The 25,526-nt window shown below is 31.7% G+C and overlaps 2 protein-coding genes and 8 non-coding genes across 10 annotated transcripts in view; 5 read left to right on the forward strand and 5 right to left on the reverse strand.

Moving 5' to 3' along the window:
• LOC133325444 (tyrosine-protein phosphatase 10D) overlaps nucleotides 1-7,890 on the forward strand; it is a gene marked incomplete at its 5' end in the record, with an annotated part of 28,341 nt that extends 20,451 nt beyond the window's left edge. Inside the window, 5 exon segments of the mRNA XM_061534206.1 lie at nucleotides 290-972; nucleotides 1,042-1,300; nucleotides 1,364-1,492; nucleotides 4,959-6,311; nucleotides 7,859-7,890. Of these exon segments, the coding sequence (XP_061390190.1) occupies nucleotides 290-972; nucleotides 1,042-1,300; nucleotides 1,364-1,492; nucleotides 4,959-6,311; nucleotides 7,859-7,890 (2,456 nt within the window).
• On the forward strand, nucleotides 3,929-4,139 carry LOC133325459 (small nucleolar RNA U3). The gene has a single exon (XR_009754163.1). It is a non-coding gene; the product is annotated as a small nucleolar RNA U3 (small nucleolar RNA).
• A 4,667-nt stretch (nucleotides 7,891-12,557) lies between the features above and the next one.
• Nucleotides 12,558-12,628, reverse strand: Trnag-gcc (transfer RNA glycine (anticodon GCC)). The gene has a single exon. It is a non-coding gene; the product is annotated as a tRNA-Gly (tRNA).
• A 3,066-nt stretch (nucleotides 12,629-15,694) lies between these two features.
• On the forward strand, nucleotides 15,695-15,909 carry LOC133325458 (small nucleolar RNA U3). Its single transcript, XR_009754162.1, has one exon. It is a non-coding gene; the product is annotated as a small nucleolar RNA U3 (small nucleolar RNA).
• A 498-nt stretch (nucleotides 15,910-16,407) lies between these two features.
• On the reverse strand, nucleotides 16,408-16,478 carry Trnag-gcc (transfer RNA glycine (anticodon GCC)). The gene has a single exon. It is a non-coding gene; the product is annotated as a tRNA-Gly (tRNA).
• Nucleotides 16,479-16,596: 118 nt separating this feature from the next.
• Trnag-ucc (transfer RNA glycine (anticodon UCC)) lies at nucleotides 16,597-16,668 on the forward strand. The gene has a single exon. It is a non-coding gene; the product is annotated as a tRNA-Gly (tRNA).
• Nucleotides 16,669-17,041: 373 nt separating this feature from the next.
• Nucleotides 17,042-17,112, reverse strand: Trnag-gcc (transfer RNA glycine (anticodon GCC)). Its single transcript has one exon. It is a non-coding gene; the product is annotated as a tRNA-Gly (tRNA).
• Nucleotides 17,113-18,657: 1,545 nt separating this feature from the next.
• Trnag-gcc (transfer RNA glycine (anticodon GCC)) lies at nucleotides 18,658-18,728 on the forward strand. Its single transcript has one exon. It is a non-coding gene; the product is annotated as a tRNA-Gly (tRNA).
• Nucleotides 18,729-18,805: 77 nt separating this feature from the next.
• On the reverse strand, nucleotides 18,806-18,876 carry Trnag-gcc (transfer RNA glycine (anticodon GCC)). The gene has a single exon. It is a non-coding gene; the product is annotated as a tRNA-Gly (tRNA).
• A 156-nt stretch (nucleotides 18,877-19,032) lies between these two features.
• LOC133325445 (TBC domain-containing protein kinase-like protein) lies at nucleotides 19,033-22,857 on the reverse strand. Its single transcript, XM_061534207.1, has 7 exons — nucleotides 22,663-22,857; nucleotides 21,551-22,566; nucleotides 21,290-21,445; nucleotides 20,850-21,234; nucleotides 20,518-20,789; nucleotides 20,162-20,455; nucleotides 19,033-19,147 (listed from the first exon to the last, which is right to left on the reverse strand). Exons 1-7 carry the CDS (start codon nucleotides 22,853-22,855, stop codon nucleotides 19,043-19,045), a joined length of 2,421 nt encoding a protein of 806 aa, XP_061390191.1. The 5' UTR covers nucleotides 22,856-22,857; the 3' UTR covers nucleotides 19,033-19,042.
• Nucleotides 22,858-25,526: the final 2,669 nt, after the last annotated feature.

A 25,526-nucleotide genomic window follows, 5' to 3' on the forward strand; every position in this document is an offset into this window, starting at 1 on the left:
ATGTTTTAAAATTTTTATTTTCCAACAAAAATTAATATCTTTTAAAAAAATATGATAAATATTTAAAAAATGATTCTTTATAAATCGTTTTATGTCTTGCTTACACAAAAATATAATTTTTGTCATATACACACAAATACAAAAAAAAGATCTACTAACCTCTCCTGGTAAGTTATTTGGAACCAATGATATTAACCATTTTTATAAAACCCTAACAATTTAACGATATATTTAACACACATGGTTTTTTCTTTTTGTTTTCCATTCTTCCAAAAAACCCCTTCTCTAGATCAAGACAACACATCATTGATTGTTGCCGTTACTGTGCCATTGACAATAATTTTAATATTACTGGTTACCTTGGTGTTCTATAAGAGACGTCGCAATAATTGCCGTAAAACCACCAAGGATTCTCGTGCCAATGACAATATGTCCCTGCCGGATAGTGTAATTGAACAAAATCGCCCGGTGCCAATTAAAAACTTTGCCGAACATTATCGTATGATGTCAGCCGATTCCGATTTCCGTTTCAGCGAAGAATTTGATGAGCTGAAACATGTGGGTCGTGATCAGCCATGTACATTTGCCGATTTACCATGTAATCGCCCGAAAAATCGTTTTACGAATATTTTACCCTATGATCATTCACGTTTCAAATTACAACCGGTCGATGATGATGAGGGTTCAGATTACATAAATGCCAATTATGTACCCGGTCATAATAGTCCGCGTGAATTTATTGTTACCCAGGGTCCACTGCATTCAACACGTGATGATTTCTGGCGTATGTGCTGGGAAAGTAATTCACGGGCAATTGTCATGCTGACAAGGTGTTTTGAAAAGGGCCGTGAAAAATGTGATCAATATTGGCCAAATGATACCGTACCAGTATTCTATGGTGATATCAAGGTGCAAATATTAAATGACAGTCATTATCCAGATTGGATTATGACCGAGTTTATGGTGTGCAGGGTAAGATATATAAATTTATTTTCTAATTCTTAAATTTTATAAACTATTTTTTATTATCTCTCATTATAGGGAAGTGAACAACGTATTATACGCCATTTCCACTTTACAACATGGCCTGATTTTGGTGTGCCAAATCCACCTCAAACTCTTGTGCGTTTTGTTAGAGCATTCCGTGATCGCATTGGCACCGACCAGCGACCCATTGTTGTACACTGTAGTGCTGGTGTTGGTCGTTCGGGTACATTTATAACATTGGATCGTATTTTACAACAGATAAATACCTCTGATTTTGTTGATATCTTTGGTATTGTCTATGCCATGAGAAAAGGTACGAACCAAAACAAAAATATTATTTGGTATACTAATATATTTTCTTTAATTTATTGAATAGAACGTGTTTGGATGGTCCAAACGGAACAGCAATATATTTGCATCCATCAATGTCTTTTGGCTGTGTTAGAGGGTAAAGAAAATATTATTTGTCCACCCCGTGAAATGCACGACAATGAGGGCTATGAAGGTAAGTTTTATTACTTGTTGTTGTTATTGTTATTTTATATTATTTCTGATAATTCAGATTGATGGTTATTGGTGAATGGGTTTATGGATAAACTCTATACGGGATACTGGATTAAAAATACATGTTTAAAATTTCGTTCCTATGGATGTTTTATAAATTAAAAACCTTTAGTCTAATTTGCTTTAGGTTTGACTGTCTATGCTATTGTCTCAATATTTAAACATTTTTTAAAAAATATATACACCTAAGTCTGTTTTTACACGGTAGATTGGTTCCAGAAGAAGCCGTGTAAAAAAAAACCGTGTAAAAAAAGACATAGATCTTATACATAAAGGGAATTCCCATAAATTAGTGCTATTCACTTTTGCTTTGACCAGTAAAAATTATTTGTACGCGCTAAAGGGGAATTCACTTAAATCTTTAAGCTAGTGTTCGCAAACTATCGATACTATCGATGGTTTCAGACTTTTTTCTTTCATAAATACATTTTTGTGATATGAACATATTTCGCAAAAATTAAATTTGACAAAAAAATTTAAGTACATAAAATTTCAAATCGTGCTAAATGGAATAAAATCGTCTAAAAAAATTTAAAATATTCAATTTTCAAACCGTGTTATATCAAAACCGTATACAAAAAGACCGTGTAAAAACAGACTTAGGTGTATACAAAATTAAGAAGCAGCGTTTCACTTATTAAATTATAGTACAGATCATTTTTTTTTTTTAATTTATAACATTAATAAATAAGTAACAATTTAGGAGCAATTCCAATCTATAAAAATAGCCGACTTGTTATAATTGATATAAATTACGTTAGTTAGTAACAAAATTCGTTGAAATATCGAGGGACTGACCGGTATTCTCACAAGACATAACAGCCCGTAGACCCACTTACATAAGATTGGATGCGAGGGAAGCAGCTGATGCAGAACGTGAGGGGAAGACAGCGAAACGTTAGAACGTTTTATGTGTCAATGCCCAGCCTTTTTAAGCTTCCGATCTTAACTCTTGGGAAATGACACATTTCATGAACTAACCGACCTAATGGGTTGTGAATGGAAAAAACTGAAGGACTTCACTAACAAAACAAAGTTCCAGAGTAGCTCGGAATTAAGACAACATATCATAATAAAGCAGAAAATATCCATATTCTTCTCCTCTTGTAAAGTGTTGGTCATTGATCTGTTTATATTGTATTTGTGCATATGTTTGTTACATCAAAAGAAACCGAGATAGACACATGGTTCCTTCTTTAGATTTAGATATAGCTCCCATATATAGTTTCGTCCGAGTTTATGTAAATCCCAACATTTGTCCGATTGAGACAAAATTTTGAACAGAGTACTGAATTAAGTGCTGATTGATGTCCGCGAAGTTTTGTTAAAATATATTCAGATTAATATATAGCTCTTATATATAGTATGGTCCGATTTTATGTAAATGGTCTCCCAATATTTTCCGATGGAGACAAAATTTTGCACAAAGTACTGCAATAGGTGCATATTAATGTATGCGAAGTTTAGGGGAAATCGGTCCTGATTTGGATTAATCTCCCATATATAGTTTTGTCCGATTTTAGATAAATGGTACACCAAACTCCCAATATTTGAGTTGAATTCGATTCATATTTTATGTAAATGATGCCCCGAAGAGCCTATTTTGTTCGATTCACACGAAATTTGGAAGAGGTGAATTTAGAGTGATGTTTATTAAAGTTGCAAAAATCGGTTTAGATTTCTAAGTTCCGGATTTAGTAATCGTCCCATCGTTTTCAACTGAAAAGGGACATAGATTAATCGGTCTACATATCCAAACACATATTGATCCACATAATTCCCTAAATTTTAACATAACAATACCAATCATCTGTGACCGAAATGCGAACGACACACATAGCTTGCTAGAATCATATCGTTTGACTCTTATTATACTAAAAGCTGGATTTTCGGGATCAATATTAATTCAATACATCAAGTCTTAAGTCTATACATCATGACTTCCTAATTAAAATTTTGGAAAAAGTTTTCGGAAATATCATATTTTTTTATCTTAAAATTAATTTATAGATTGTCTAATCCAAATCAATCTGAAATGCTGGTGCGCTATGACAATATAACGTGTTTCCCCTCATCATGTGTGTTTGTTTGACGTCATTGCTAGACAAGCAGCCACTCATAAAAATCCAAAAACATACCGTTTACAACAACCACATTTATGGGGTGTGGATCTATTGTTGTTGTAAACGTTGTGTGTGCTGCTTGTTAATCACTTGTATACGATCGCTGGGTATGTGAATACCAGATATGAATTCCTATACAATTTGTTACCTTCAGTGTATTTCTAATTTTTAAATCTTTTCAACATTCTTCGATAGTTCTCATTTAGATTATAATTCTCCGAACTAATAGCGTTCACATTGAGTGTGTTGAAATTAAGACTATACTTCACAGGATCATTTCTGTAGTCAGTCTTCAATTACTTTCATTGCAAAATGAAAAATCACACACCCGCGATGAGGAGGTACATCGTTTTATCTGTAGCGTGAGGTTTTGAACTTTGTCTTTTGTTTGCCGATTCCGGTTGATTGGGACAAAGTTTCTTCGATGATCGCTCGATTAAACGGATAAAACGACTTCTGAGTGGTGTCATCCCCCTTTTAATTAATAAATTTAAAAGAAACTTGGTTTTTCGATTCGTTCGATTGCAATAGCTACCTTCCATAAAGTGAGGAATATTCTAAGGATATAAAGATTTCCAAAAGGTCAAATAATTGTAATATGTATGTATATAGGATCTATAATGTCTTCCGTAATATATGAGAATTGTATTTAAAATATTTTATCAAACAAATAGAATCCAGTCTGTAGGTCTTCTAATTATAACTGTAAAGATTTAAAAGATTCTATCTACCTGTAGGTTATTGAAGTATGTTGTGATAAACTGTGTAATCCATGAGATTCTGTGGCAGAAATTAGGGTTTTATAGATGAAAGGAAAATAATATTTTTTAAATGTAATCTCTAAATTTGTTATTATTTCATTTAGACATATAGTATAATAGTAAATAAAATATATATTTTTTATAAATCAATCTAACGATATCATATAAGACCATGACTACTTAGAAAAACTAAAACTGTATATGTATTCAACCTTTAATAACAATACATATGAACTATAAAGAAAATTTTAAACATGTTTATTTCTTTATAAATAAATATATATTTCATATTCATTTTAACAATCTGAATTATTTCATAAATCACATTTTTTTAAATTTACACACAAAAAATCATGTACTTGGTGTTGGGTTTCAATGCGTAACTAACATGCCACAACAACTATTTTTTCTCTTTTTTCTTCCCTAAACAAATACACAAATTAAAATAAATATATTCTAAAAAAACAATATGAAAAAACACAAATTTTTATAAACTGCACATAATTCCTAAACCAAAAAAAAGGACAACCTTGTCAATTCGATGAAAATGGTGAAATCATTGCCACCATTGAAGGTCACAATGAAATGCACGATATGATATTACAACCCGAAGATGCCGAAGCCATTGACGATGAAAATGCTGGCATTATCAATGACGATCAACAGCCGCTGACTAGTTTCGGCGGTGGTGCTATACACAGTGCTTCCATGACATCCTTTGGCACATCTGGCCAGGCTTATACAAGCGATTCTTTGGACAGATGACATACGGCCAATCAGAACGATAACAACAATTCGGTGGTTATCGTTCTGGTTGACAATAAGCCTAGTTCGATGATCTGTAAGGAAGGTTCCATAGATGTCATTAGCATTGGTGGCGGTGGCAATACGACCACAACCACAAGCAGTAATAATAGTGCCAATTCGCAGCAGCAACTGAATGGTATCGGTGCTGGGGACAACAGCGGACAACACCGCGGTTCAATAGCCACCATAACAAATGGTCACAATACGTTACAACATAGGCGCAAATCACAATTAATAACATTTAGTTCATCTTCCTGTGATATTAAGAATAGTCTTAGCCATGAATATATTATGGTCAATAATAATAATAGTAATGCAACTAAAAATAATTCCTCAACGAATGGAATCACTGGCAGTCACACAATTGCCCGGGGCAGTACTGGTAGTGGTTCGCAAGCGGGCATGGGCAGTGCCCATAATAATACACGCCTCAGTTTTGCCGAGGAAGATATTATGATAATAACCGGAGCACATCAGCCATCGTCTCAGACACCGCATCAGCAACTACAACAGTCCCAAGTTCCAAATGGTTCAATAACCGGTTCCAATGGCAGTGCTTGTGGCTCTGTGGATCATGGCAATGATCTAGATGATGATGTATTTCGTCGACATTCCCTTGAGGTGGACGAAGAGGCTCAAGATGCCCTATATAATGAAGAATATGGTAGTACACATATCGATGCCAAATCCAATAATGCCAATAACGATGATAGCGGTGGTGGTAGTTATGAAGATTCACACGCCCTGCACAGTTCCCTCGGCGGTAGTAATCGCAATAGTTTAGAAAAGGATGATGACGAAATTGAAGTGGATGTCATTAGCACCGATGCCAGTTGTTATGATCAGCTGTTGGGCAGTAGTTGTAATACGCGCAACGATGAAGATGAAATTGCCACCATAGTTGGTGATGCTGACAATTATACGAAACTCTCGAAACATAATAATATGAAAACGAATGGTGTTAATTCATATGGAATAGTAAATGGTAGTGCTGGAGGTGGAGGAGGTGTCGGTGGTGGTAGTATTGGTGAAACTGGTGGTGGTATTATATATGCCAATCCTTTTATGGGTTTGTACAAAAATTTTTATTATAAAATAAGTAGATTTGCTGGTTGTCTTCTTTAGTTTGTAATATGTTTGTTTTTATTGAAAAAACAATTGCATGCTGTTTTAAAAATTGAATTGAATTATTTTTTAACAAAAACTTGAATATATAATAAACTATTGATTTATTAAACCGATAACAGAATCGTATTACGAATGTTTGTAAGGGATAGTATATGTTTAATAAATCAATAGTGTATATACTTAACTATCGTACTTTCTGGATACTCTCCTCATTTACATATTACGTACAATTTTAAAACATTTTTTTAAAATTAAAAAATAATTGAAGGCTGGGCCAACATAACAATATCAAATAATACTTCAAATTTTCACTTCATGATATTTTTTAATAGTATTATGAAAGGTAATTTTTAAAAAGAAAGATTCACCCGATTTCAGTAAATGGTGCAGTAGAGAACCCACTTCAGTTCGAATTACACTACATCGCCTTATTGATCTATTGTTGTTGCCAGCGCCATCTATTGAATGGGTAGAATCAAAAATCGATTATGGAAAAATTTAAAACTCATTTGTATTTTTTCTTGACCTTTTGATCTACTGTAGATATCTTAATGAAATTGGTGTCATGTGAAATTGTATTTTTCAACTGCATGGTTTGAATTGTGTCCATCAATATATGGCGCTGACGACGTATTTTGAAAATTATTATATACCTCTTTTTTTGTCATAACTATGGAAAAGTCCAGATATTTAAATTAAATTGGTGTCATATGAATGATACAATGATATTTGTGGTATAAAAATGATTCACTGACCATAGTGAAATATATATATATATATATATATATATATATATAGGTGGGCTTCAAAAACTGATGTTCATGTTTTAATAGATGGCGCTGATGGCGCTGGGTTTATAAAAATTACAATTTTTTTTGCTATAACATTTTTCGTATTGCTGATATTCAAGTAAAAGTGGTGTCATATGAAAGGTATAATTGTATACTTTTTTGGAAATAATTGAAATTTCAAAATTAATTGAACATTAATATAAAATTGGAGTTTTAAAATTAGTTTAATATTAATATGAAATTTGAGTTTCACGATTAAGACTGTTTTATTTATTTTAAGGCTGAAAGAAAAAAGTTTTTCGGCCGAAATCGTATAAATAAATTCCTCTAAAATGAATGTTCTCTCCGCTAAGATTTTATATTTACAAATTTTAATATTTTCTTCCATACATTCCCGCAAAAGCATCTCCCGCCAAAATCTCATTTTTTAAAAATTATACTGTGGCGGACCACAATATTGTTCCGTGCTTCCTTTTTATTATGCATGTTATTCGTTTATATTTAATTTATATAATTTACTATCATTGCTTTTATTTTGTAGTCTAGCTACTTTTATTTCACTTTTTTATTAGAAATATATTCTTAATTTTTCCGCATACTAACATTCATTGTACTTTTTTATAATTTAATTTAATTTAATTTAATTTAATTCAATTACTAATATATATTTTCATTTCATTACTCTTTTTCATTACAGACGACGAAGGCATTGCTGAATCTGGTATGTAAGAGGTATGTTGTCGGATCATGTAACCCCCAAAAAACTTTCACAACCAATGCTTCCTGATCCACCTTATACATCCATCCCTCCCAACTTCCCTTAAACATCTGCAGCAGCTAATCCTCAATTGTTAGGGATATGGTATAATACAATAATAAAATTAATATATATACATACATATATATATGTAGACATATATACTTGACAAATTCTGATATTAGATATACATATAAATATAAACTATTAAACCATATATATACAAAAAATGTATATTTATTAATGAAAAGCCACATAAAACAAACGTAAATTAAATTGGAAACAAAAATTGTATTTTATGATATTTATTGGAATGCGAAGAAGAAAACCTAACTCAAAATATTACAAAGAAAAACTCATCATTATTAAGAAAGAATCTCTTGCCAATAAGAACAAAATAAAAGTGAAAAAACAACAACAAGAACATAAACATATATATAAACAATGTATTTTTTAGATAACAATGAAAACAAAACAAGGACACTTAATTAAACTATTTTACATTAAATGTATACAACAAGAAAAAACAACAACATATAATAATTATATATATTAAATATTTAAAGGAAAATGTAATTTTTTTATTTCATAAGTTAAACAAAAAAAAATATTTCATATTAAAAAATACAACATTTTGACAATGCAATCTAAATGGAGGATTATTATATTCATACAGTTTCGATTAAAATTATCAGTTAAAAATGGTAATTTAAATAATTTATTAGCTAAAAAATTGAAGTAATTTGTCGTCAATTTTATTTGAAGTAGTAAAATATCCAACCTATATTTTGTATTTTTATAAATGTATTCAAAATACATTTTTAAAATTACCAATTATCCCCATAAAAAATACGTTGTCGTACACAGAATTGAATACAACTTTTTTTGATTTTATAAAAGTGAAATCTTTTAATATTAGATTCTGGAACAGACCAATAATTTACCTTTAAGTTTTGATAGTTTAAAAACCAAAATGGTCTGAAATGTTTGTTTCTCATAAAAATCGTAATTATATTTCCACCATTAGGTTTTCAAGCAACATTAGAGAATTTATAATATTGTGTCATATTTTCTAAATATTTATATAAATATATAAAAATGTAACAAATCAAACAACCCTCGGTTTAAATTGCATTTTCGGAATTGTTGTGTTTTTTTATATAAACAACTATATACAATTTTTTTTAGATGCAATTGTTTTATATATACACAAAACACACCTAATGTAACACTAATCAAGAAACAAAATATTATGTTAAATTATTATCACATTATTATTTTTTATTTTACAAACAAGAAACTGTATTATTTTTGTTTTAATTTTTTTTTTTCTTTTTGCCGTTTGAAATTTAAGCTTGTGTGAATGTAAATTGTAGAAATGATAAACAAACAAAACAAAAACAAACAACTCTTAACAAATTATAAACAATATGAAATGCAATAATAATTTAAATTTATAAGTGTAATTGTTAATATTCATCATAGTAACTGTCTTTAACGCCAATGTATTTCTTTTTTTTTTTTTTTGTAATTTAATTTTCTGTTTTCTTTTCTGTTTATTTGTTTCATACATAAGAATATCGATTTAAACATTTTGTTTTTGAATTGTTTCCCCATTTTGATGTTTATTTTTGTTTAAGATTTTTTTCGGCGTCCATTATTAAAACAAAAAAAAAACAAGAAGCAAACAATTGTAAATTTTTATTGTGTATGTTTTGATTTAAATAAATAATAAAAAAACATCACTCATCTATAAAACAAATGTGTGTTTTTCTTATAAAATGTCAAGTAAGTATTAAAAAAGTAAGTAAGTATTAAAAAACATTTTACTTAAATAATATAATTATGGGAAAATAATGATTTAAGAATCAATTAACCACAACGTATCTCATTTATGCCTGAAAGTATGCTTTAAATAATGTCCATTCCCTAAAAAGTTGGCAACACTGGCATAGACATGCGGATAGCGCCATCTATTGAAACACATGATTCGAAATGGCAAATCAAAATTTGAAGAAATGTTTTTTCATCAAAAATGACATATCGTTAAAAAATTAAATTACGTTTTTAAAATAGTTTAGAAATAAAAATAAATTTAAAAAATGACAAAATCGTAAAGTAGGGATCTTAGTCTAACGGCACATAATAAGAGAGGGCTACTCCTAATACGTTTTTGTATGGAAAACGAGGCCTATTGCGTATCGGTTGAAACAATTTATCATTATTTTTGGATTTTTTAATACTTTGAAAGGTTTGACTACATTTTCCCAACAATTTGGAAGTGGAGATTATTATTGCATAAAAATCATATTTAAAATTTATTGATATGTGTCCTATTTTTGGGTTTTTTTTAATTATTCCTATACCCTTTTATACATCGAAAAACAGCCGATACTGTTCTATGTGAGAAATACCAATTAAGATCTCCTCTGTCAAATGGGTTAGAAAATGCAGTAAACCCCTTTAATATTTAATTCATATAAAAAATAATGATTTACAAAACAATTAACCACGTTTCTCATTTACGCCTGAAAGTATGCTTTAAAAAACGTTTGTTCTTCAAAGAGTTGGCAACACTGGCAAATACATCCGGATAGCGCCATCTATTGAAACACATGATTCGAAATGGTAAATCAAAATTTAAGGCATATGTTTTTCATCAAAAATGACATATCGTTAAAAAATTAAATTGCGTTTTTAAATAGTTTAGAAATAAAAATAAGTTTAAAAAATTACACAACTGTAAAGTAGGGATCTTAGTCTAACGGTGCATTATAAGAGAGGGCTACTCCTAATACATTTTTGTATGAAAACCAAGGTATTTTGCACTTCGTATTTAGGTTGAAACAATTTATCATTATTTTCGGATTTTTTAATACTTTGAAAGGATTGACTACATTTTCCAAACAATTTGAAAGTGGAGATCATTACTGCATATAAATCATTTATAAAATTTATTGATATATGTCCTATTTTTGGTATTTTTTTACTTATAACAATTTCGGCCGATTTTCGATTTTTAAAATGGTATAGCAACAATTTCAAAACAAATTAGGAATAATTTGGCATTAAATTAATATTCAATATTGACGAAATAGAAATTCAGTTTTACCTCATGGTGGAAATATAATAATATGATACCCTACCCAACATTGATTATATTGAAGAGTTTTATCGCAACTAAATTTGTTTGAATTGGTTTTTTCTAGTCGCAGGGAGGTGTTGTTGTGGTATTCAACGAAAAAAATCTGTTTTTTTAATAAACAAACAACACCTCCCTGTAGTTTGCAGAAAAATAATTAAAAACAAAAATTGGTTCCAATATAATCAATGTTGTGTAGGGTATCATGTTGTCCTATATATCCACAATGAGGCAAACCAACATTTCTATTTCCTCAGTATTAACAATTTAATGCCAAATTAGAGCTAATTTCTTTTGAAATTGTTCCATACCATTTAAAACATCGAAAAACAGCCGATACTGTTCTATGTGAGAAATACCAAAAATAGGACCCATATGAATACACTTTAAAAATAATTTTGATTCAATTAAGATCTCCTCTGTCAAATGGGTTAGAAAATGCCGTAAATCCCTTTAAAATATTCAAAAATGGGAAAATAATGATAAATTGTTTCAACCTAAATACGATGTACAATATGCCTCGTTTTTCATACAAAAGTGTATTAGGAGTAGCTCTCTCTTATTATATAACGTTAGACTAAGATCCCTACTTTATGATTGTGTAATTTTTTTAATTTGTTTTTATTTCTAAACTATTTAAAAACGTAATTTAATTTTTTAACGACATGTCATTTTTGATGAAAAAATTAAAATAAAAAATTGATTTTCAAATTCCAATCATGTGTTTAAATAGATGGCGCTATTTGCATGTCGTTGCCGGTGTTGCCAAACTTATCAAAAATATTCTACCAATGTACGCAAGTAAAGCATACTTTTAGGCGCAAATAAAAGAAGTTAAATGAATTTGTTAGAACATTTATTTTTTTATTAATATAATTTATTGCTATTTTTTAGAATTTATAAACAACTAAATTACAAATATCATCTTATATATGAATAAATAGTGTACTGAAATAAGTAAAGTGAAAATGGAAGTGAGATTAAATTTGATAAAGGGCACATTTTTTCGTTTAACTTTTATAATTTTCAAATGTTGTTCCTTTGTGTGTTTTTAATGCTATAAAAAGAAATATGAATTTATACTGCTGGTTGTTTACATTCCCCAAGCCGTGGTAGGATGCTTCTAATACATAATCCAAAAGGTATTTCCCACCATTGTCCTCCTATTGCGATCGAATCGAATCTGAAATGAAACACATTCATTAAATTAATAAATTAAAAATAATTTTTAGTGACACGTATAAAAGAAAATTGCGTCTGTTTTCAAGTTATAGTGTGTATTAGAAAATAAATATTTGTTTTCTTAATAAAATATTAACAAAATATGAATTACCGTATACAACAAACCAGTAAAATTTACATTTGCAATATTTTGTTAGGTTTACAAATTCCAAGATAAAAATTCTCTACAATATTAATGTTTCACATATTGTTACTATTTTTCAATAAAATTCAATATAAAAATTAACAAAATATTAAAAAAAAAGAAAAAAGAATTGCATCGGCCGGGAATCGAACCCGGGCCGCCCGCGTGGCAGGCGAGCATTCTACCACTGAACCACCGATGCCTGTGTTAGGTTGAAGACAACTAACACACAAACGATTTATAGTTTGAAATTTATTGTTCAAATACAGCAAATTTGTTCAAACAGGTGTATGGATGTATCAGTGCACACATCCATTAACTCCCTAAAACAAAAAGTTAAGAAAATTGATGACGAAGAGTATTGTTTTTAAAATTCCTTTTTAATATGAATTCAAATTTTGTAATATAGAATTATTATTGATTAATATTGATTATCCAAGAAAGATTTTTTTTAATATAAGCAGTTATGACTCTAACAAGTCTTTTAATACATAAATTTAATATTTTTAAATATTGGATTTAATCGAAGTGTGCACTGAAGTCTCATATGTATGTATGTCAGCCAGTGGTTTGCGGAGATCTTCTGATTTAATTTTGTTCAATTCGGTTATTCAATTCGATCCAAATTAAATTTACAAGTTTACAAAATATTGGCCCTTTGTGGGGGTTTGTACCAGAAGGAGTGGATCAATGGGTCCCATCTTGGGACTTGATCTAGGCTTGATAGAGATCGTATATTCCATTCACCTAAAATTTAATTTATAAATATTGTAAATATTGAAAATTTTGATTATTTGTGGGGGGGGGAAGAACCAGAAATGTCCGATTTGCACCATTTTATTGTATGATTTGTTGCCATTTTAAAGGTAACTTCATAATGCCTCTCTCATAGAAGTCCTGCTCTCTTTTTGCAAAAAACTCTAGTAGTCGATTTACACAATACTCCCTAGATACAAAATTTTTATCATTAAAGAAACTTTGCAATGCAAGAATATTATGGTGATCGCTTGGTGCCAAGTCGGGACTGTATGGTCTATGCATTAAAACTTCCCAACCAAGCTCCCGAAGTTTCTGGCGAGCCACTGTAGATGTGTGTGGCCTAGCGTTGTCCTGGTGGAACACGACACTTCTCCTGTTGGCCAATTCAGGCCATTTCTGGTCAATTACTATCTTCAAACGGTCCAGTTGTTGACAGTAGAGATTAGAATTTAGCGTTTGGCCATATGGAAGCAACTCGTAATAAATAATCCCCTTCCAATCCCACCAAATGCATAGCAGAACCTTCCTGGCTGCTTGTCCTGGTTCAACACCGTTTGAGGTGATTCGCGCTCAATGACCACGATCGTTCTCACACGGGGTTATCGTATGTGATCCCTTTCTCATTTCCAGTCACCATCCGTTGGGCTGTGTGGTGACAGACGTTGGCCGAATAAGACTCGTGTCGTTTTGGATCGTAGACCCCTCTGTATATAACTTCATTAGCCATAAGGCTGTGGGTGTAAACATCGATGTTTTCCTATAGTCTCTATACAGGTGGAAAAAAGTAGGACAATAATTGATAACTCAACATTTGGAAGAATAAGTACTAATAATGTCCTATTTTTTTATAAACCATTTGTAAATTTTATACTTTTTCCGATCTAACTATCATGGTGTTCGGATCATAAATATGGTATATAGAGCGATTAGAAAAACAGACAAAAATAAAAATTTTGGTACATTTGAACCGGAAAGTATTAATCAATATTCATCGATAATTATAATTATAGGTGTTATCCTTGAACTTCATCGAGAAGGCTGCAAAAAATGTCACAAAGAGTTGCATCACTAAGTTTTGGTAGAAAGATGTGTCGAGCAATCAAAATTCAGCATACCAAATTACAGCCAATTCCGCTGAAAAGCGTGTCAAAAATCCCAAAACATTTTATGGGACCGTTATATGTGGGCTATAACAAAACGTGGACCGTTATATCCCATTTTTAATACCAATCACTTTTGAGTAGTAACAATGTACAAAATTTCTAAGCTCTATCTTCAATAAATCGGCATGCATAAATCGACATAGAATTTTATTCTGATAAAGAATATACATACATACGTACATGTACATATATGCACTTTTGGGGTCTACCTTGAATATTTCGAGGTTTTGCAAATTAAATGACAAATATAATATTCCTCCACCTTACTTATATTTTTTTAACTAAAAAATATATTTTACCTTATAAAAATAAAAAAACACTAATTTTATAAAAAAAATAATGAAAACATTGTTTTTTGTCTCGAATACCAAAAGTTTTCAAAACGAATTACACGTAAAAGTGGCAACTAACAACGTGTTACTAAAACACATTGCTACTGAATATAAAAATGTAATATAAATATATCATAAACAAGCAATTGTATCCGATTCTTTGTTTATAACTAGTTCCATGCACACGTGGCTACTGATTTGAAGCCTCCCTGTAGGAAATGTCTACAGTAAATCAGTATTGACTTACTATTGACATCGTCACCAATACTGTTGACCGACTATACCCAACACAATGCATTTTACTATTGACATTTAACATGTGCTTGTCATTGGAAATGAACTAGTGACTTGGTCAGTAGTAAGTCAGTAGTTTTTAGATATAGACACAGCGTCGCATATGTGGACACGGTCAGTAGTAAGTCAATAGTTTGTATATATAGACTAAAGGTCACATATGTCACTTGTAAATTTTTTATAATTTCTTTTGCTCAAAAAATTTTTCACCAATTAATTAATTAATTTAATTATTACCATTAATAACTTTAAACTCGCGTTTTTAACAAAATATCTGTCTATTGCCGCCAACATATTTATAATTAAAGAAAAAAAGAAGAAGCATAACCATGCTCAGTTGGTTGTTAACATAACAAATGCTTCTTCTTATTACATGAAATGTAGACAAGTTGTAGAAAATATGGAGACATGTCACCACAATAGTAGACAAAGGCGATACAACACCCCACATTTCCTTCAGGGCTCATCCACATGGTTTATTATCTACGAACTGGTTGTTGTATTCATACAAATGTGTATACAATGATTGTGTGTATGTTTGTATATTCAATGGTTGATACAAAAATTCACCCAACAGACAAACTAACGCAAACCACAGCGACGACTGACGTGCTGTATTGAATGTCGTGTGTGTTATTTTTTTGTATATTATTCGTGAGAATTCTCATTCACGTTGAACTACTTTTCGGTGAAATAACTCACGTTGTGGTTGTAAAAGTTAAGACTATACTTCACAGGATCATTTCTGTAGTCAGTCTTCAATTACTTTCATTGCAAAATGAAAAATCACACACCCGCGATGAGGAGGTACATCGTTTTATCTGTAGCGTGAGGTTTTGAACTTTGTCTTTTGTTTGCCGACTTGTTTCGGTTAATTGGGACAAAGTTTCTTCGATGATCGCTCGATTAAACGGATAAAACGACTTCTGAGTGGTGTTTCCCTTTTAAATTAATACATTTCACTAAATAAAATAGGCTAAAGAAAAAAATGTGTATGTCAACTTGTAGGAAAAAAATGTGTGGCACACATTAAAGATTTCCCCACATCAGCGGTGGTCTTGGTCTCTTGTTTTTTTTTTACTTTATTAATATTATTATTACCTTTAAAAATCACTTTCGACTATCTTTGTGCTTCATAATGTTTTTTGATATTCCCGTATCTTTTTTCTGAAAGGTTATTAGCCCAAACTTTAGGGAAAATTTTTGAAAATTGTCAATGTGTGTGAATTTCATTTCAGAATCATTTAGAAAAAATCTATTTATTTTGCTAAGAAATACATTTATCTTGCTAAGAAATTTAAACGATTGTTTTTTTTATTTTATTTAGAAGTGTCTTCGATTATTTTAAATAAAAAGTATACATAGAAAATATTTCATCATCGTTTCATATTTTCAATTATCAATGTCTGCGTATGAAGAAAAAAAAAGCGATTTGCATCGGCCGGGAATCGAACCCGGGCCGCCCGCGTGGCAGGCGAGCATTCTACCACTGAACCACCGATGCTTATACCGTACCCACAAATGACACGGTATGAGTCAGGCTGTCAACTTTGTTGCTATGTTAAATGTTTAACTACCAACAAATTTTTTTATAAAGCAAATAAGTCTTCAGAGCTCTCAGGGCGTTGGTGGTGTAATGGTCAGCATAGTTGCCTTCCAAGCAGTTGATCCGGGTTCGATTCCCGGCCAACGCACATGCTTTTTGTTATTTTAAATTTTTTTAATTAATGACGAGTTTTGTGACTATATTTATGTTAGTAAGCAGACAGATCTCACATTTAACAGACAGACAACATCTCACATTTAAAACAAATTAAAATATAAAGTTAACAAGACTATTTCAAAAAATGCTTATTTAGCTAAAATAAAAACAAATGAAACTATCAATAACGCAAAGAGCGTTTAAAAGGCAAAAAGTGCATAATAAAGAAAAAATATACATTGCTTTATTTTGAACTATTATAGATGCATTAAAAAGAAGTAGGGACAACGCCTGAGTACCACTAAAAAAAGCGACTAAAGAAAATATCAACGCAATCAAATTTTAGAAAACTAAAAAAAGTCAATTGCATCGGCCGGGAATCGAACCCGGGCCGCCCGCGTGGCAGGCGAGCATTCTACCACTGAACCACCGATGCTTGCGGTATGAGCAAGCAGCCTCCCTTACATCGGATTATGAAGAAAACAAAAAAGTTGCATTCGATAGGGTTTGCGAACAGGTTTTATTATTCGCTTATATAAGTTATATGTTATTATCAAAGAAGTTTCCGATTTATTCGCTTTATATAAGTTATATGTTATTATCAAAGAAGTTTCCGATTTAATGCTGATCAAATCGGTTATTTAATTCGCTTCACATTAAATTTACAAGTTTATAAAATATTGAACCCTTGTGGGGGAGGTACCAGAAGCACGGGGTTTGGTAAAGATAAAACGTTCTGCAAAGTTGAAATTTTTGGTCATTTGTCGGGAGGTACCAGAAGGAGTTAAACAATGGGTACAACCTTCGGGCTTGATCCAGGCTTGGTAGGGATATTCGAATTTAAACTAAGTTTTAAGGAAATGCAAAGAAAAAAATGTGCAAAGTTTGGATGAAATCGATTATTCCTATTCGAGAGTTATCGTGCGCACTATCCGGGCAGACGGATCGAGCTGCAGCGACTACGTTGGCTAGGCCATCTTGTGAGAATGGGTGAAGATGCCCCAGCTCAAAAGGCATATAAAAGCGAGCCAAGTGATGGTTCACGCAGAAGCGGAAGGCCACGAATCCAATGGAAAGATCAAGTAGAAGATAACATCTCGAAAAATGGTATTTCAAAATATGCACACAAGCTCGGGTTCTGTCAAAAGCCAGCTATCGTTGCTTTATAAAAATAAAAAAAAAACATCTAGGATAACTCCTGACTATTTTGATTAAAAACAAATGTCAACATACGGAAAATTAACATGTACCTTCTATACCGAAAAAACGTTTTTCTCTCTTATGAACGCAAAATGCCGAAGAATCATCTTCAAAATACTAAACAAATGGAACCGAAACAATATTAGCATTAGCAATTTTCGGCAAAACATTTTTTTACAATACTAGAACCCGGAAAGCAAAATTCAGTTGAAAAATGCGGCAAAAACCTTACTGACAATTTTCTGTAAAAATTGTTATAACCCTAACCTTGGATATAAGGAGAAATGGTTTACCACAGGGTCTCAAGACATTCAGTGGTTCCATTAAATGTTATAAGAAAGCTTTGATTGAATATGCTAATTTGCATGATTTTTTTTTTTTTGTATTACTTGCCGTGATATTGTTGTTGCATAGCTGATTTACTTAATTATTTTGCTCTAATTTAATTTTTCGTCATATTCAAAAATTTCCTTAAGGGACATAAATTGGAGCTTGTGTGGGTATGTAGTATAATCAAATTGTACACAAAGATATCCTACAACATATTCATTGGAGTCACTTTTCATGTGTATCTACTTTAACTCTTATTTGTTAGTTATTAAATACAATCTTTTGCCAAGTTTGGTACATATTAAAGCTTTGGCATATTATTTCGTGGGATTTCTAAAATCCAGTTTTCCGACATAAACATGTCAAATGGAAAATTATTCGCGTTAACAGGACAATGTTAAATAACAAAATTAAAAATGTACGTTTTTATGTTAGAAAGATATTGTCACAAGCATCGGTGGTTCAGTGGTAGAATGCTCGCCTGCCACGCGGGCGGCCCGGGTTCGATTCCCGGCCGATGCAGTCTACTTTTTTTATATATATAATATTTATATATTTTACAATATAAAAAAACATTAAAATGTTTATAAAAGTACTATTGCATCGGCCGGGAATCGAACCCGGGCCGCCCGCGTGGCAGGCGAGCATTCTACCACTGAACCACCGATGCTTATATATATGTGAATAATAAGAAAAAACTATCGAGTTTAAATATATTTTTAATATTTATATATTATAAATCACACATACAAATTGAAAAAAAAACGATAATACGAGTTCTTAAATTCTAAGAAAAAATTTACGTTATTTAAAAAATATATATATAATAATTACGTTTAATTAGAAACTAAGACATTCGGTTCTATTGAATGTAAAATATTGAATCCTTGATGTAGTATACAAACTCGTGGTACTCCACATTCCACAAGATATTTAGAAAACTGCAAAAATACAAAAAAGTAAATAACAACATTACAACTCCACTTGAATGGCTTAAATATTTTTAATAACACAAGCACAATGATTTTTTGAGCTGAACTATTTGCAAACCTAATATCACTATGATTGAAAATATGTTAAATATTTTCAGAACCTAAAGAAAATCGAATTTCTAGGGACTATCCATTGAACTTTAATAGCAACCTGCTATTAATCCATTTCTAAGCTTCGCTATGATTGATTAGCAGAGATCAACGTTATAGATTTTATAAAGGCAGGTTGAGAAAATGTGACAGTATCTATTGATTATCATTTTTGATCTTGGTTAGGATTTTGCGGTGACTGACGGAGTGACTTTGAAATTGTATATTATCAAGAGTTTACATAAATAAAATATATTCAATATTTGCAATAAACACACACACATACTGTTCTCTGTTAAGGTACAGCTAGCTCAATACGAATTTAAATATGTTGACATGATTTCAGATTTCGTTTTCAAACATCGTTACTATTGATTAATTGAGATCTAATTTTATAAACTTTTTAAATTTAGGTTAAAAATTGTTCAGTATCAACTGAATAGCATCTTGATTAGAATTGGGAAGTGCCTGGTCGAGTGGTATTGTAATTGTATATTATCAGGAGATTATGAAAATAAACCAAATTTAATATTTAAAATCAAGACACTATATCCTAGCCCAATACGTATTTAAATATTTTGGTTTAAATATTAAGAAGTTAGTGAGAACGTCCACATCATATTATACATCTCATAGAAATTCATCCAAAAATTATAGAAATATTTAAATGTTAAATTATTAAGCACACAATCAAGTTGAATTACATTAATTTGAAAAGGCTTTATTTCTAAATATCATATGCTCGGTGTGAAAAAAATATGTGTGCTTCAATTTATCGGTATACAATACACTCGATTTTTAATTGGAATGATAACCTAACATTCTCTAACTTGTGATATAAGTTATGAGTTTTTTTTTTCAACAAAAACTTACCTGAACAGCATTTTCGTGGATATTGCTTATACAAATTATTATACGATTGTGCATTTTCTCTTCCAACAGTGGCTCGTTTAGTGAATCCAATGATTTCTCTTCCAGATTGATGTTGTTAAATGGTATATTTATGCTATCAGGCAAATGTACACGATTAAACTCGGAAACACTTCGAATGTCAAGGCAAAGCATAGCGTTTGGATCATTTTGAAGCATAAAATGCAAATCATTAGCGCTAATGCGCGGTGACATTTCTTTCTGCAAATGGGCAAGCGTGACATCTGGTGTGATATCCTAAAAATCAACAAAATATTATTACTTAAATTAATTACATTTATTTGAGCAAAACAACTTACAAATGGTCCAAGTTCTTTCTCCCTAACTACATGGAATCGGTGGGCTATACTCTTGGGGGTACACTCGTACATTTTTTGCGATTCAACAACACAATTTTCCATAACAATATCTGGCAGATCCGAAAACAATAATATACATTCATTGAATCCCGATGCCAATAGTGTAGATTTTAATTGTTTCAATATGGAAATGCCAATATATAGGGGATAGGAATTATCGCCCAACATTAGTTTATCCCACAAGTGTAGAATTTTATGCAATGGGAAAACATCTAAAAAGAAAATACTATTAATAAAATGTATTACAGTTTCGTAAACGTTATATTACTTACGCGAGAACATAGTTAAAAACCATGGTATTGCAAATAACTCCGGTATAAATGCTATATTCGATAAATGCTGAGCCAATACTGGTTCATGAAATGCAGTCAATTGTGAAAATTTACATAGATATTCCTTGATTATGGCCGAATTGTCTTTGAGGAAAAACCATTGTAAATATTTCGGTATGAATTTGTAGACGCTGTGAAAAGCAAGCTCTTCATTGTTAAAGTTTAAATACAGGAATGGTGCAGTAAGTGAATCAAGCCCCTGCCAATAGACATATTGTGGATGGGCGGTAACCCAAGCTTTAAGAAGTCGTTTCAGTTTTAAATGCCCCTCGGGAGAGGATAACAACTCATCATATTGATGGCAGCGTGGAATATCCACTTCGATCTAAAGAAGAAATTAATGAGTAAAAGAGTTGCACTTGTTTAAATTAATATCTTACCTGACGATCAGTTGAGGTGGGTGTAAATTTATCGATTTTTTCATAACTTCCATTTGGTATAACATCCAAAAGGCATGCCCATATTTGGCCTCTTACCAGAGGGGGTATATCAACTGCTGCTTCTTTTCTTATTGTGTCTGAGGTGTAAGGATAACCCTAAAAAGAAGGGAGAGGGGAATCTTCAATTGTTTTTCCTTTCCAATTTTATAAATTTTCTTGTTCTTCGTTATGTTTTCTTAAATCGTTTATTGACACACTTACCTGCAGCAAACGGGAAAATAATCGCACTCTATAAAACTGATATTCGATATCCTTTTCACGTATAACCAACGGCAACTGATCCATACCGGCACCAAAATTATATGGAAACTTTGGTGAGTGTATTAGTGGATAATAAGCCATAGCGGGAATTTTACTCAAACGATCCAATAGATTTTGCATTTTTAATGTTACAACACGATCATCCATTAAATACGACTGACTACGTTTGGGTCCAGCTATATTACCATTCAAACATACAACTTGAGGTATGGATAAAATCGGAGCTTCACTGCGAATAAGTCCCTCCTTTTTCAGTTCGGCTTGTACATCTCCGCCAGCTAATTGCCACCAATAGTAAATCTGTTCCAATGGCATACGTAACAAAAGTTTTGGAGACTTTTCCTTTGGTGTCACCAAATACAAATCGAGATTGTTCACAAACATAGCATGATTCAAAACATCTTGTGGTAATGGTCTATCTGAGGGTTTTACCGCCAAACATTGTTCTATGAGGTTTCGCAAATCTGGTTCCAGTTCTTGATAAATTTCAAGTTTATCATGTTCCCTTGCTATCTTCTCGAAAACGTTTGGAGACTGACAGAAGGATAGAATTTTTCTTGATATACTTGAAATTTTAAGATTTGGCCAGAACTGAGTTTGTAAGAACAACTCAGCAATTATCATACCCAGAGACCATATATCACTTTTGCAATTGTTCTTAATGCCCACCAGACGTTCGGGTGGCATATACTTGATGTTTCCAATTGGAAAGGCAACATGTTCGCCACTTTTTGTCATGTAAAATAAACCATAATTGAACAATTTTACATTATCATAGGCGTCCAGGAGAATATGTTTTGGCTCAAGATTGTGTGCAACAAGCTTGTGTTCATTTAGCTCCTGCAAGGCCGATGCCACTTGATAAAAAATCCTCAATATTAAAGCAGTATTCAGTTTAGTTTTACTTCGATCCTGCAAAGTTGTGCCATGATATTCTGAAACCACAACAGTTCGCTCTAAAAAACATAAAAACCAAAGAAAAAACATTTAATCCCTAGTATTTAGATAATATCCAAACAGAGTTTATAAAAGGGGCGTTGTCCCAAACATACCATGTTTGCCGCGTATCACATCCAAATACTGACATAAATTCGGATGCCGAAATTCCTTAAGCTTTTGAGATCTACCCAATATAGCTATGGAATTTGGTGTCAAGGGTAATCCATTGCTTCCACAGACTTCGCCAGCATGAGCTTTGGCAAAAAATGTTATAGCTGCCATCAACGATTCCTGTTTATTCACCATCTTGAATGGTATGCGAACGTATATCTTTTCTATATACTTCGGGTATTCGCAACAGAGTAGAACATACTATAAATTTAACAAGTTTCGGTTTTTGTTAATTTATTGAAAAATGGAAAAGATTCGCGTATATGATAACAAAGACGGTATTTTTACAATCATCGGCGTAAAATAACAAGAAATATGAAGCAAAACAAAACCGATAAGAAAGCGTAATCAAAACGATGGCTTTTGCTCTGTTGTTACGATATCGTAACAACATTTTCTGTTAATTACAAAGAGAACAAAATTTTTTACTCTCTGAAATGCAATGGAATAATGACAGAAAAACCCTAGAGAGTTTAAAAACAATTTATATGGCTGGCAAAATTCTGAAAATATATATGATGTGTTTCACAATATGCAAGGCGAATTTTTGTCGCTGCTACAGAAATGTATTAAATATACAGTAAGAAGAGAGTATGTACATATGATATATAATTAATATTATATATAACCAATGATGGGCAAAATTTCTCTTAAAAATGTTTAAGGGAAAATAAAAACGTTAATTATTCTTAGGAATTTATTAAAATTAATATTTTTAAAGCATAAATAATATGCCAGGAAGTTCAAAAAATTAATTCATTAAAAAAATTTCGGAAAAAAATTCATTAATGTTTATTTTTGTTTTAACATCAAAAAAATGTAAAGCTAACCCATCAACGCTGATGTGCAAGTCTGCCCAACTATGTATATAACCAAAAATAACATAGTATTTTAGGGTTTTAGTAATTTGAAGGCTTTCTCCTACACCATAGAATCGTTTTAAACGACAGCTTATTGAACTTTGTATACAAATGTGGTGTTGTGTGATTAGTGTAAACCATACATATGTTGTAATAGCGTGGTTTTATATTTGCCGGGATCGGGATCGGTGTTGAGAGTCTCTCTCTCTCTCTCTCAGTGGTAAATTGTGAATTGTGTTGGAAAACATTGCCACAGGTAGGAACAAAAAAGTACGAAAAGGTACCTAAAATTCTACTTCAAATGATAATAAATCATAATTATCGAGAAATATTGGCCAATATTTATACCAGTTGTTTGCATAAATAATATATGTTATAATTTAAGCGTAAATGTATCCACGGATAATAAAAAATATAATTTTTGTTTTGGTACGTTTATGTCAATTCGTACCTTTTGTGAACAAAAAGTACGCTTGTTACAAAATTAAAAATAGCGCAACTCTAATTACTCTCCCAAGAGAGAGAAACTCTCAACACCGATCCCGATCCCGACAAATATAAAACCACGCATACGGATCTCAAATGCTTCAAATATACGCATATAGTCTTATACCATGTTCTGGCGGGCATTTGAACAACGTTGTTCTCTCTCTAATTATACCCTTCGCCACACTGTGGTACCGGGTATTATGTCTTTGGCATATGTTTGTTACAGGCAAAAGGAAACGAGATGGACACATGGTTGCTTTTGAGAATATGCATAGAATCACTATCTGAGTCGATTTATGCATGTCCGTCCGTCTGTAGATGTTAAATTGTAAACAAAGTGCAGGTCGCATTTATGATCCGATTTAGATAAAATTTGGCACAGCTCACTTATTTAGCCCAAGGACGAACCCTATTGAAATTGAAGAAAATGGGTTCAGATTTATGGTGTACCAAAGTTCCTATATAACATTCGATTTGCACAAAATTTTGCACAGCGTACTGAATTGTGTCTAGAATGATGTGTGTCAAGTTTCGAGAAAATCGGTTCAGATTTAGATATATAGATTTAAGGTAAATGGGGCACCAAAGTCCCTTCATATATTTCAATTTGCACGAAATTTGGCATAGGTTACTGAATTAGGTCCAGAATGATATGTGCTAAGTTTCTAGAAAATCGGTTCAGATTTAGGCATAGCTCCCATATATACTTTTGTCAGATTTTTTGTAAAAGGTGCACCAAAGTCCCCCATTTTCGGTGTCATTTTTTTATTTAATTCGAATCTACTCTTGAAGATAAAGCCGATTTATTGTGTCAGCTTCAAGTGACGGCAAGAGTGATTCTCAAACTTTTAATGCATTGTTTCGCGAATGGCGGGCACGATATCTCATAAACTAATAATCCAATCGGTCTGTTAGTACCCAATTAATAATAATAAAACACGTTTTTATACTTTTTTGTTGCTGTATAATTATGTATTTATTGCCATAAATGAGTTTTTTTTAATCCCTTAATAATTTTGTTTTTTTTAGATTTTTTTGTTTTTTGAGGAGGAAGTGACGGAGGATATTTTAGACATAACTATAAAAGATAGATTAAAACCAATAAGCGGATCAGCATAGTCGGTCGGGGCCGACCATATGATACCCTACACAAAATTTGACATCCTGTAGTTTTATAATCTGAGCTTGAGCAATATTTGCACCCTCTTGACCAACTAGAGGTCAAAAAATATTACAAATATTCAGTACAGCCCTTCTAATTGCTTGTGCTGTGATGTTCGGCTTATAATTGTGCCTATAAATCGACCCCAAAAAATAATAAGTTTTTGGTCCACTTCAGCCCAAAATTATTATCTGATCGTCACCGAAAGTTATAACCGTTGTCCTTGACCATAACTGGAACATTTCAAAGCGATCACCGCTATATTTCCGCCCTCCAGTGTGGTAATGGTTTACTA

The sequence above is a fragment of the Musca vetustissima genome, unplaced genomic scaffold (assembly GCF_032173495.1).
Source record: "Musca vetustissima isolate MV318-11 ecotype Yass unplaced genomic scaffold, APGP_CSIRO_Mvet_v1 utg17137, whole genome shotgun sequence".
NCBI classification, from domain to species: domain Eukaryota; kingdom Metazoa; phylum Arthropoda; class Insecta; order Diptera; family Muscidae; genus Musca; species Musca vetustissima.